We start from the raw sequence: 12,905 nt of genomic DNA, 5'->3' as shown, positions 1-12,905 counted from the left end.
TGGGGATGGTGGCTGCTGTTTAATCCAAACCGTTTGTGAAATGTAAGATAAGGAAGTAAAACTGGCCCACATGAAAACAGAAATAGATGGGAAGAGAACAAAACCAACATTTTGCTAGGAAGTTCCCATGTCAAGAAAGGTACCATTTGGGAAGTCTAAATGACTGAAAACTTCAGAGCAGTAAAGGTACTGGTAACTTTCAGATCCAGGTAAACTGAGGCCTGGCCAGATAACCTAGGGCTCCCCTTGGTGCTGATGAAGGGAGCCTGGCTCTCAGTGCTGGGTATACGGTCCCTCCACATCGCTACCCCGAGTCTGCCTGGGTGGCTGTGTCTCACCCCCTAGGAACTCAAGCCTGCTGGACAGTGAGAGTGCCACACTGGGGCCCGTGGTGACACTGTTATCCAGCCCTCCATTCCTGCCTGGCTTCCCACACACTCACCTGGTCTGGCTGAGCAACAGTGGCCACGGGTCAGCAGTGTGTTCTCCCCTTGCAGTAGTGCCAGCCGCCTACTTGTCTTAGAAGTAATAATATTAGAGTTATTTTCCAGAACCCTGAGCAGTAACATATTTGCTAGATAGCTGGTCACCCAAGTAATCATGAGCGCAGAGGCAATTTCTTATCATCAGTGTTAAACAGCAGTCACTACCACGAACTAAATACCTAGCACATGGCAGGCACTGTACCAACCTCCTACGTGGGTTTTTTCTTTTTCTTTTTCTTTTTCATTTCATGTGTAAGGCAACTGGGTGACGTGAGTATTTTCTCATTCTCAGCTGATGACTCTGAGGTACATAGCTGGTCATTTTTCTAAAGTCACTCAATCAATAAGACCTACCATGAGCAAGTCACACTCCTCATGATACAAACACGGTGTGCCCTGTGTCCTGTTCCCGGGTCCCTGTTCCCCGCAGTTGCCCACCCTGTCCAGGCTTGTTCCTCCTGTTGCCTGTAGAGGTGGCACCTGTTACCCACCTGTGTCTGAGTGTGTAGTCCAAGCTACCTCTGCCCAGGGCTCCCACACAGCTGCCCACTGGTGATCTGGCTGCCCTCCTTCCTTCCGTTTTACCCTCCACCTGCAGTGGCTGCTGATCTCTGTCCACCCTGGCTTCACACCCCCAGAGTGCCCTCCTTCCCACGCAGCGGGCCATTGGCCACAACTTTTCTAACATTCGAACTTGATTGCATCTCTAAGGGCTTAGGAATGGCGCTGTATTTCCTGCAGAGACACTCAGAGCCTCATACATGATCTGTACTGTGTCAGAGACTCTGTGATCCTCTCCGTACATTCATAAGGCCCTTGGTGCTATGGTGAGCAGTGGTCAGTGGATCTGAGATAGTGTTGTTGACACATCCAAGTCCCAACTGGACCACAGACCCTGGGCTGAGGGGTCGTACCTTTCCTTCAGCGTCTCCTGCTTAGCACTGGCTCCTGCCCCACAGAACCCTCAAGACCCAGTGATCTGGTCTCCATTCCCAGTCCAGAGCTGAGCCAGTCCAGGGCTCCAGGGATCCACATGGACCTGGTCAGCAGGGAGATCGCACACCGCACTTTAGATGCATAGCGTATTTGCCCACAGTACTTTCGCCTCTCTGTCTTTTCTCCCTTATTCATTGCAGCATATGTAGGATTTCTGGAAAGAAAAAGAGAAGACTAACATGTCAGCATAGCTTTGAAAAATTGCCCTTTTTCAAGGAGATTTTGTGAGCTGATGCTGTGAGGGTCTTACCCAAGTTTGGACCAATTATTTCAGCCACATAGGTCTGGGAATGGGCTGATACTACCCAGGACTGACAGGGTCCTGCACAACTTCTTCTCGTGAGCAACACCAGCCAGCACATACGTGGCTTCTGTTCTTTCAGTAGGTTACTGTGTCTATAGGTATATTTTACCTACAGAATATACAAATCCAAAGTTTCACAACATAATACACTTTTATATTTTACGTAAATCCTACAGGTTATGAGAGCATGCTTAAAATCAGTATTGTTTTAAATGTACATCACACATGCTGTATATCTGGTAAAATGTTGAATAAATTGAATTTGTCTTGTCGACTGCATGCTACGCATCTCATGCAAATGTTTCATAAACCATCCTCAGGAATGTTATCGGCATCTCCATGTCATTTGGAACCAGAGTAATGAGGAACTAGGAGACCCAGAGTACATATTAATGGCAGCAGACAAGGCAAATCATATTTCTTCAGAGTGCAGTTTCATTAACAGAATCTGGCACATGTGTGATGCATGTGTCTGCCCGTCACCCTCTGGCATCCGCATGGATGCTATTCATGTTCAACCTTAAATACCTTTCATCAAGGTCTCCTATTACTCTGATCTTTAAAGACAATAACACAAGCGTCTCTTTCTCTCACTCTCTCTCTCTCTCCCTCTCTCTCCTTCTCTTTCTCTGTTTTTTTATCAGTGTATATGGTTGTCCCTTGGCTAAAAAAAGAAAAACACAAGACAAGCAGCCCCAAGAACCTGCTCCCAAGCGAAAACCGTTTGCGGTGAAAGCAGACAGCTCCTCGGTGGACGAATGTTATGAGAGCGATGGGACGGAAGACATGGACGAAAAGGAGGAGGATGAGGAGGAGGACTTCTCCGAGGACAATGAGGAACAAGGAGACGAGGACGACGAGGAGGAGGAGGAGGTGGACCGGGAGGAAGAGGAGGAGATCGAGGAGGAGGAGGATGACGACGACGATGAAGATGGAGACGATGTGGAGGAGGAAGAGGAGGAGGAGGAGGAAGATGAGGAAGAAGAGGAGGAGGAGGAAAACGGTAATCTTTCAAATACTAGCAAGTCACGCTGTGACTTGGGCCTGGTTTTTGATGGGAATTCTGTGGTGTTAACAATCCCTGAAACCTTGACATTGCTACAGGAACAAATCGGCTTGATGGCTGCTGAAAGGATAATATGCTTAGGAGAATTTCCCTCTATCTTAGAGGACTTCTTTAAATTATCTTCTAGGCTTTAAATTTTGTTTTGCTCAAATTGTTATTCGGTTTGGTGGTCACAGCAATTTGCTGAGATATTTATGGTGTACGTATTCGATTAGCTAAGCAAAACTGAGCAAGACAAGTAATTTAGCATCCTTGGTCTTTAACTTGCCATTCTCTAGAAAGTTCTCTGCCAGCAACACTATTGCTGACCTGAGGCGTGCTATGGGCTGGCCTTAGTCCACACGCCTCCTGGGCAGGGGGTCCTCAGGCAGTGACTCGTAGGTGGGCTATGTCAGCTGCCACAGCTTGACTTGAAAATGTTTCTTTCATAAACCATCCTCAGGAATGTTATCGGCATCTCCCGAGTAATGAGGAACTGGGAGACCTAGAGTAGGTGTTAATGTCATGTGAGAAGGATGCAAAGAGATGCAAGGGAGAGGAAATGGTTAATGGGCTGGTCATGTGCTTCCTGTCTGGGGCACCCAACACTGGTACCTGAAAGCAAGGAGGGTGCTGTGAGGGGCTGGGGACGTGTCACGGTGCGCCTAAGATGACTCTCGCCTTCTGTCCAGCTTTCTGTTAGCATAAAACTCAAAAACATGACTTCGAAATGCCCTTTTCTGAAGGTCATTTCTTCCTAGAAATGGGTGGCTCATGGCTTGCCCCCTAGAGATACGCCAGAACAATGAGTGTGGCAGTGTGTGCTCCTACTCTTCTTCCTTGGGCTCAGACCTCTTCAGGAACCTCGGGTCCAGGAGAACAAACTTCTACACACAAAGACCATCATTTGAGCTGGTGGGGAGAGAGTCTTTAGATCACGTGGCTGTGGTCCTGTGTGTAGGCAGACAGGGTTATCTCCGACTCAGAAGTCAAAAACATCTTATAAAGAAGCCAGAATTGTATGCCATCTTCCTAGACTATTCCAGTACCTTAAAATTCTTACAAAAACAAGTTTCCACTTACATTTACACCTATAGGCACATATTCATATGTAAATAGACATACTTATATATAAATTGCATAAATTAAAATCTACCTTCCCCCAATTTTTAATAGTACCTGTTTGTGATGCACAATATTCACATTTGTTTGGGGGAGTTATTATCTATCTATCACATCTTGATTGTTTGTATTTCTTTTCCCTCCTGATGCTCCTCTTCCTCCTCTCCTGAAACCTGTTCCCCATCCCCAGAAACACAACTTAAATGTGCCTTACTATCTCCTCTTTACTTTGCCCCTTATGTTATTTATAGTTTGGGCTTCTCACAGAAGAGAAACCATGTCAGAGTCGACCTTCTGTGTCGGCCTTCCAACCTTTTCCCCAACTTGATACTATAGGACGTCACACGGAGAAAATTTAGCAAAGAATAAGGCGTTGGCCCAGAATTTAGGGACCGAGAGAGTTGCCACTGACTCCGCTTGCTTTGCCGGGGACCAAATGCACCACTGCCATGGATGAGATGCTCAGAATCAAAGGCCTTAGCTTCTACATAATGAAATACGTAGAGTTGGAGAGCAAACCAACCAGGAAAATTATTGCAGACCCCATATTAAATGCATGCAGTTTGAGGTAATGTCCTTAGTTGAGATCCATCCATGATTTGTATTTTGGCCATGGTGTATTATTAAGAAGGTGTAAAAATATTCCTTTTTAAAATGCCCATGCTGGGCCAGGGATTTGGCTCAGTGGTTCTGCCGCCTGCCTCTCAAGTGGATAGGGCCTGAGTTTGATCCCCAGTACCAAAAAAAAAAACCCACCAAATAAAATGCTCATGCTGTTTGGAAGGCAGTAGACATTAACATTTCAAATTATGAATGTTTTTGTGTGTGGCAGATTAAGGTAGGAAGTTTGAAATATGTCATTTAACCAAGGGTCTCAACCAAATTTCATTTCTGCTCTTCACTCCCTGGAGTTAAACTTTCCAATCTTGGTTTACTTAAGATGATAGTTCGAGTGATCTACTTTCCAACATGCAAAGTGACACATTTGGAAAAACTTGTCAGAAGCCTTACCAAAATGGCATTAGAATGTCACTGTCTAGGGTTGGTTGCTGTGACTTGAATCCTTGCAACATGATTGTTTTTAAAAGCTGGGTAGCATCTCAAAACCCAAGACATTTTTGCTGAACTAATGCAAGCAAGGCCATCACAAAATGGTTGCACGACAGTGTCGTCAAATGATTGCATGTTTAGTATGCGAGCCCCAAGATTGCTCATTTCCAGAGCAAATCTAGCATGGTGATCCAGGTCTTCAGCAGGTGAGCAAGGAGGTCCCAGAGAGCAAACTCCCAGAAAAGGAGCAAGCCACAGTCAGGATCTGCTATAAGATTCTGATACTGGGTTCTAATTCACAGTGGCATCTGCTCCCCAGTTAGGCAGTGCCCACAGTCACCCATCACCTGGACTGTAAATGAATCTGTGAATAACTCGAGCTCATTGCAGCCCCAGGGAGCTGCTGTGGATTAGACAAACAGCTTCCAACAGAAGACAGATGCGTCCACTCGCTGGATACTCACACACTGGCAGGAAGTGCCTGCTTTATCCCTTTCTGACAGCCTGTCCTGCGAACACCAAGCCAAGGGGCCATCAAGTCAACAGTAGTGTGTTTCTCGCATGGGGAACACTCCACTGTGACTCTGACTGTTGTGGGTTCTCTTCAGGGGGAACCAGAGATTTGTTTGATGTCCAGGCCAGCTGACTGCTTCCTGGAGACATGTGGCGCGGGTTCAGCCTTTATGGCACAGGGAGAAGTCTCCCCTGAACTGCACCACAAGCAGGTGCTCCGAGACACCGCTTACCAACATGGCATGTTGAAATTCCCGGTGGATTATTCATAGCCCACAAGGGTCAGGAATCTGCAGAAAGATTCTAGATCAAAAGAACTGGAGAGCTTTGTTCATCTAGCAGTCATTTTTCATGAACAAACTCCTAGTGATGTTTTATTAAAACAAGGCTTTGAACAGCATCAACCTGAGCCTCCTATTCTCCTGCTCTCCTCGCTAAGTGCATCATAGTTCACCTTATTGCTAGAGCTCATGCCACTGTCACTGTCAACAACTGCAAACCTGTGCCCTGGGAGGGACACCTTCCATGTGGGGGCACAGCAAGAGCACAGGGTGCCAGACAGTGGGCAGGAGAGATACCTTCTTGGGTCTGAGCAGTATGGCCAGGTGGTCCTTCCTGTTCCTTGGGGACCTCAGAGCTCTTCCTGCCCAGAGCTAGCAGCAGGCCCCTCTGGGGTGGGCTGTGCCTCATTCCTAACACACACAGGCCCAGTGACCTAGAGCTAAAGGAACAGCCACATAGACGGGGACATTTGCCGAGGGTTCCAGGCATGATGCAGGCGCACCCTCTCCATACTGCAGATGGCCACTGAGCGTGGAGACATCAGGGCCGTGACACAGGCCCAAGGTCAGAGTTTCCGCTGACTGACGCCAGCCTCGGGAGCAGGTGTAAAATCTCAGGTTATTTATACTAATAGGACACCGTTATGTATGCACCCAGGGAAGCATTTTCCACCTTGATTATAAATTGAAATGTGGAGTTTATCAAGAGATTCTGTTGTAGACAAAACAAATTTATACAAATCACTGGATTGTTTCAATAGGAGCCCACAGGATGTAGAAAGAACATTATTTATAACTTGGAAATTAAGTATTTATTTTAATTCCAAGGCTCCTCCGGCACTGCAGTTACACATAAACCAAAGTCCTCCTAATGATGTGCATTTCCTATGAGCATATTTCTGTGCGTCATTGGGCTGGATCTGCACAGTGATTATGTAGCGATAAGTCGAGCAGAAACTATCTTCCTCTCCTTGTACTAATTAGAAACTAAAGCTCATCAAGATTAAATTATTTTCTGTAAGTGGCGGCTATTCTGTTGATGGTTTTTCTTATTACAAATTTCATGCTCTCTTTTATCACTTTCTGCTTATTTGAGCAACAGCAAAGAGCATCTGAGTAACCCAATTCAGATTGCATCATGCTCATATTTAGCCCATCATCTTATATGTATTATACAGCTAACCCATCTGAGGCTGGCCTTGTGTGTGAAGAATTTATTTGCAAAACACATAGTATTGGTCTATTTCCCCATTTTTTAGATTAAAAACACTCTTATCCTAAGGGCCAATAAGTTGTACGGTGGTCATACATTTTTCCATCAGCAGATTTAAGCACATATCATGACAAATGTCCGTTGGGATTCCCATTAATTTGATAAATGTGGATTAAGTGGATATAATGCCTATTGAGTTATGGCTTTTTTTCTTACTCCAGGCCACCAAAAATATTAATTAATTAAAGAAATATGTACAGGTATGTTTATGAATCTGTATGGCATATATGCAGTCCTTTTGAGCAGGTATCTCAGCTCCCTATGGCTGAGAATGGAAACTCTAGGAGGAAGGCAGAGGGTAAAGATAGCACCTATGCACTGCCCTTACAGCACACGGCTAATTCTTCAGAAGTTCTGCTTCTGAAAGGTTCGGGTAGACCTGTGGAGTTCTTTCTTGTCTACCACTTTTGACAGGTAAACTTTGGAAGACAGCTGCTGGCAATGGGGGTAACTGATGTGCACCGCAGACACTGCCTTTTCTGGTGGCTCCGGGGTTCCCCAGAGCACTCTGTCCATATCAGTCAGTGTGCGCAGGGGCTCCCTGGCCAGTACACTCTGGTGAGGAGTGGTAGTTAGAGGAAAATGGTGACTAATCATGCTGAGGACCTTCTCGGATGTGCTGTGTGATGGCCCAAGGCTAGGCAACACAGCTAACTAGAGGCAGGGCCACATCCTGGGTTGCAGAGCCCACAGAGGGGGGCTGTTCTTGTTAGATGAGTGCACTGCAATTCTCCTTGGTCCGCTGCTAAAATAACCACAATGACTAGTGATCAGCACACACTGATTCAGATTTTGGACTCCGCTCCCTCGGCTATCGCCATGAATCAGTCCTCTGCCTGAGTCTGTCTTCCAAGGGGGCATTTCTGGGGCAGTAGAGGATGGTAAAATGTCCTAGAGTGTGTTTCCTTCACGCGGGTGATGTACAAGGCCCCAAGTCACTAGAGCATCCTGATGATTTGCGACAGACAGGGCTAAAGGTCCATGAGGGGAAACGATGTGAAGGAGATGGGCGGCCCTTGTTGTGGCCTCTGAATTCCCTGACATCCCTTCCGGCTGCTGCTCTCCATATTGATTAGCCAATTAGCCTCTTCCCTCGTTCCCTGGGAACGGTCCCTGATGAGGAAAGCAAGCTGAAATGCAGAACAACTGTGAAAGTCAGAATTAGCCCACCCGTTTTCCGCTATCGTCAGCAGAAAAGGCAATGAGTTCTGAGCCTGACATAGAACAAAGATGATGTGATTTGTATGCAAGGCTTCGAGTGAAGCAAGGCTGTGGACACCACTGGGAGGGAGAATATGTTGATTTTTCTTTCTCATTCTAAAAGTTAACCTTTCCCTTTGTCCATGGGAGGGTTCTTTCAGGGTGTTGAGAATCCTGGCGTGAAGATTGTGCCACAGCTACCACGAGCCCTTTTCTAGGGACCGTAAATAGTAAAAACTTGCATTCTTCATGCAAACTAATTTTTACATAATTACAAAATATAATTGTATCTTACATTTCAGGTGCTTCGATACAAACCAGAAAACTTGCTGAGCATGTGGCACCATGTATGTTTAAGATTCAAATTGCATGCAAAGTGCTAGGGAAATATCTTTTCTATCTAATAATGAGTAAGAAAACTCTAAGAGGATAAGCCTACTGTGATCTTATTCACCTTGTTTTCCAGGTACACGGTAAAGTATTAGCAGCTCATTCATTTGGTTATCTTGTTAACTTAGTTTTCGTAGAAAGTGCTAGTCTGTCCCAGGAGAGCATGATATCTAGGAGAAGGAGCGATCCTGGCCCCGGCTGTGTGGCTTGTCCTGAGCAGGCCCCCTGTTCACATCTGATGTAAGGTTCAAGTATTGAGACCTGCCCTTCCTTCATGACTGTGAAGGTCTCTGCACATGGCTCATTTTACACACACGTATGTTTTCTGTGTGCCCAGAGGACAGTGGGTGGTATGAGTCTATTTTTATGAAAACAAAGTACAATCACCAGGTGAAATGTGTAGTACAGCCTCCGCATTAAAAAATGCAGAGTATGGTTCTTCACAAAGAATTAGAAACCATCAACTGAGATGGAGGTATGAGGACTTGAGTTTAATAAGAATCTAAGCTTCAGATGTTAAGAAACACTAAACTTTCTGTCACCAAGGAAAATTGTCTCTGTGGGCTGTTTAGAAGCAAGTTAGAGTTGTGTACCCCCCAGTAATGAAACTGGGATAATAAGAAATGAGAAAAGGCTCCTGAGTCCCCTCTAGACCCCTGTGTGCCCCAAACCACCAACCTCAAAGAGAAGCACCTTTTTCCACCACTGGGAAGCATCCTTTTCCATTCCTTGATTTATGACCATGAACAGCAACAGACACAGTTTTGCTCTAGGAGCAAACAGTGCTCAGGTTGGTCCAGTGACTGCTATGTAAGAGACAGACAGGCACTGCGTAGTCAGCATTCCTGTCGGTAGGACACAGTATCTAACTCCCACAGTTTAAAAGCAGAGGCTTCAAGGGATTCAGTCCAAGGGTGGCTGGTTCCAAGGCAGGAACATCATGGCAGAAGGGCACAGCAGAGGGAAGGTGCTTAGTTTCTGGCAGCTGGAAAGCAAAGCTGGAGAATGGAACAGTGTCAGAGAGAAAGAGGCCAGGGACCAGGTATACACCCCAGTGTCATGACTCCCCCAATCAGGCACACCCAGAAGTGAACTCTACTAATCTTCTGGCAGCTCTCGGGCCAATGAAGTTGACAATTAAGCTTAACCATCACAGACAGATGGGTAGACAGACCTAAAGACAGACAAGGAGAGAGACAAATGAGACAGAGACAGGAGAAATTGCCTGTTTGCTCAGAGCACACTTGGGGAGCCAACATGGCACCCTACTATTCATAAATCCCCAGACTTAGACAAGCCAGAGACCTAAATACCATCAAGAAGAAAGACCCCCCAAAAACTTCATGAATAAGTGTAATTCCTTTCTTTCACATTCCATTAACTTTGACCCCTAAAGAGTGAAGACTTCAATAGAGAAAATAACTCATAGTTTCTAAATTAAGTCTTCTGCGAATTGGCTCCCTGGTAAAATCTTTTTCCTTCAGGTCACCTCGTTGCGTTTGATGAAAATTGTTAAATCATGGCTTTGCTTATAAAATGCATGACATTTAAAGCCAATAACCCCCCAGGGACACCAAGAAAGCCCTGCACTCTCTGCCCCATGACCTTGTGGACCATTGTCTCTTGCAAATCTAGCTCTAGCCCCAAAAGGGCCACCTGGCAACAGACCTCCCTGATGAGGGAGGGTGTGCGACAGACACAGACGGACACAAATGGGCAGGGGCTTCCTTGGTGACCCTGCCTCCAGCCCACCTTTCCTGCCTCCCTTTGTCCTCTGACACAGCCCATGCTGACTGAACATCGCCCTCTGTGTCTAGCTCTTTCCTCCATCCTAGGGACTCAGTCAAGAGAAGAGGGTTACACAGTGGCTCTGGGAGTCGGAGGAATGCACTGCAGGCCCTGCCTGTGGTTGCTCAGTGCACAGGCTGTGCCCCAATTCCGACCCCAGGAGCCATTCCAAGCAGGTCTGCTGCTGGATGGCCCAGATAAAGCACAGGCCTCACAAATGCATGTGTTAACTCACGTGTGTACGTTATAACGTCACAGTGAGACCCCAGCCCCAGGAGCTTCCACACTCTGGCCCTGTGCTGACTGGTCAGCATGGTCCCTAAGTGTAACCAAATTAAATTTGATCAGGTGAATCTAGAGTGATGGAAGTAACATCCACTTGCAGGTTCATTTCCTCCTTCGCACCAGCCCCCTTTAGAAGCCATGTGTAGCTGGCAGCACCCTGCATGACACCGAAGGTGCTGTCCCTTCTGCCCAGGTGTGCCACCTCCTGGCACGGTACACGCCTGTGTGCTCCCTCAGACATGTGTTGGTGTCTGACACAGAATGTCCTGGCCTTGTCCCCACCTGTCTTCGCTACCGGCCACCCGCTGTCCACCCACCGCCTCTCCATGCTGATCTCGGCCGTGTCCTCTTGCCTGTCCTCTGTCCTCCACCCTGCACCATCTTCCTGAGATCTTCTCCTCACTTCTCTAGGATGCTGCTTCTGTCCCCTTCTCCACCCGGCCTGGGGTCATCCTCTCCCGACTGTCCCCTCTCCCAACCTGTCTTCTCCTTCTGCTTTGTTTGTCTTCGCAGCACTGTCACTCTCTGCCACCATGGTGTATATTTATGTTCTGTTCCTTTTTACCTCTCCTTGACCGCAGTTTCCATGATACAGGGATGTTGTCTTTTGGGCACCCCACAAAGCTCTAAATGTGACTGCAGAGACAGCTGTTAGAAGAATGAGTGCACACTATTCGCTTTATTCTGTTAGCACCCCGGAGCCCAGCAGGGCTGGCTCACATGTGCTGTGACAGTGACAACTTTACCGTCATGCTCCCTGATCGAAGGGTGGTGAAGATTTTCAGAAATGCCAGTGGATGGCCAGGGAACTCCATGCCTGTCTCTGGGGTCAGGGAGAAGATATGTTCCTGGCATCAGTTCCCTGTGCAAAATGGTTCTTGGGAGAGAGCCACTGCGGGGTTGGGGCAGCTGAGTCCTGTGTCTCCCAGGCTGCCCAGTCTTCGGTGTCTGCTAGAGCATAAGTGTGCCTGGGCTCTTAGTTCCTGCAGAGGAACTGAAGGATTCCAGGCACAGATAGGAGCCAGGATCCCAGCCCTTGCAGAGTCAGGTAACTCCGTGGGGAGACACCACCTTTGTGCAAGAGCCGGAGCCAGGCGGGCTGTACTCTCTTACCCCTTGGCAGGGACATGGACAATGGCAGAGCCCACTTGGAGTCAAAGGGCAGACCATTTTTCAACATCAGGAGATATCAGCGGTGAGACCCACACACGGCCCTGGGCACAGGAGTCCAGAAGTACATAGTGTTGGCGAATCACAGGGCAGGCGTCTCAGTGCACAGACTGGGAATGAGACTGCAGCCCTGAGGTACCCACAGAGGAAACAACAGAGGCTGGAAAAGCACTTTGAGCAATTGCACGGGACGCACCAGGACCAGGTCCCAGCTCCTGAGTAAAGGCCCTGCAGCTTCAGGGGGCAGGCGGGGAAGGGGCTCTCTCCAGGTGCATTTGCTGCTCCAGAGGTAGGGGCGCCTATTCCTTTCAGCAGCACACAGGGACAGGGACAGGGACAAAGAGACCTAGGGGAAGGCAGGCACCCTCACCTAGGCAGGCCCTGTCCTTGATCCGAAGAGCAGGATCCTTGAGATGTCCTGACCATGGGCACAGTGTCCTCCTCCCCGAGCTGAGGGTTTGCAGACCCAGGACCAGTCACCTGCACAGTCTCTAGAAAACAGGAAAAGACACCAAAATGGACCAAACAAATCATGTGCAGATGCACAGATCCACCCAGTCGAAGGTCCTTCCTGAAAGGCAGGATTTCTACTTTACTTTGTTTAAAATCAAAAAATAAAGTCCCAGCTAATTTTAAATAATTTTATATACTCTAGGAAATCATATGATGGCTATTGATCATGCCTTTTAAACAACTGTTTAAGAATTTTGTTAGTATCTAAAAATGAAATTCAGATACCTCTTCGTACACCTTTAAGGCCCTCAGCAGCAGGGGTCTCCTCTTGTCCCCAGCTCTGGTCCCCTCTTTTCCCCCCAGATGGGGCTCCTTGTCACTCTGCAAACATTGCTCCAGTGTGTGATCAGCACTCAGAGCTCTGGAATTGCAAAGAGCCATGGCAGAAAAACACCCTGTGATTTGGAAGAGTGAGGAAAAAAATGAAGTCTGAAGTCAACCACGAGCAAATATGCTCATCAGAGAAGAAGGCTCCGGGACCCCAGGTGCT

General features: G+C 47.4%; 1 protein-coding gene across 16 annotated transcripts in view; it reads left to right on the top strand.

Annotated features, from left to right (window-relative positions):
* Positions 1–12,905, top strand: part of Myt1l (myelin transcription factor 1 like) — a 382,656-nt gene that overhangs the window by 278,277 nt on the left and 91,474 nt on the right. For all 16 annotated transcript variants that reach the window (XM_010629088.3, XM_010629085.2, XM_033756162.1 and 13 more), the window contains exon 9: positions 2,430–2,788. In XM_010629088.3, coding sequence (XP_010627390.1) covers positions 2,430–2,788 — 359 coding nt within the window. The remainder of the gene's footprint in view (positions 1–2,429; positions 2,789–12,905) is intronic.

The sequence above is a fragment of the Fukomys damarensis genome, unplaced genomic scaffold (genome assembly GCF_012274545.1).
Source record: "Fukomys damarensis isolate Sample0158 unplaced genomic scaffold, DMR_v1.0_HiC HiC_scaffold_25, whole genome shotgun sequence".
NCBI lineage: Eukaryota > Metazoa > Chordata > Mammalia > Rodentia > Bathyergidae > Fukomys > Fukomys damarensis.
Note: the sequence above shows the minus strand (reverse complement) of the source record. Positions and strands in the feature narration are given on the sequence as shown.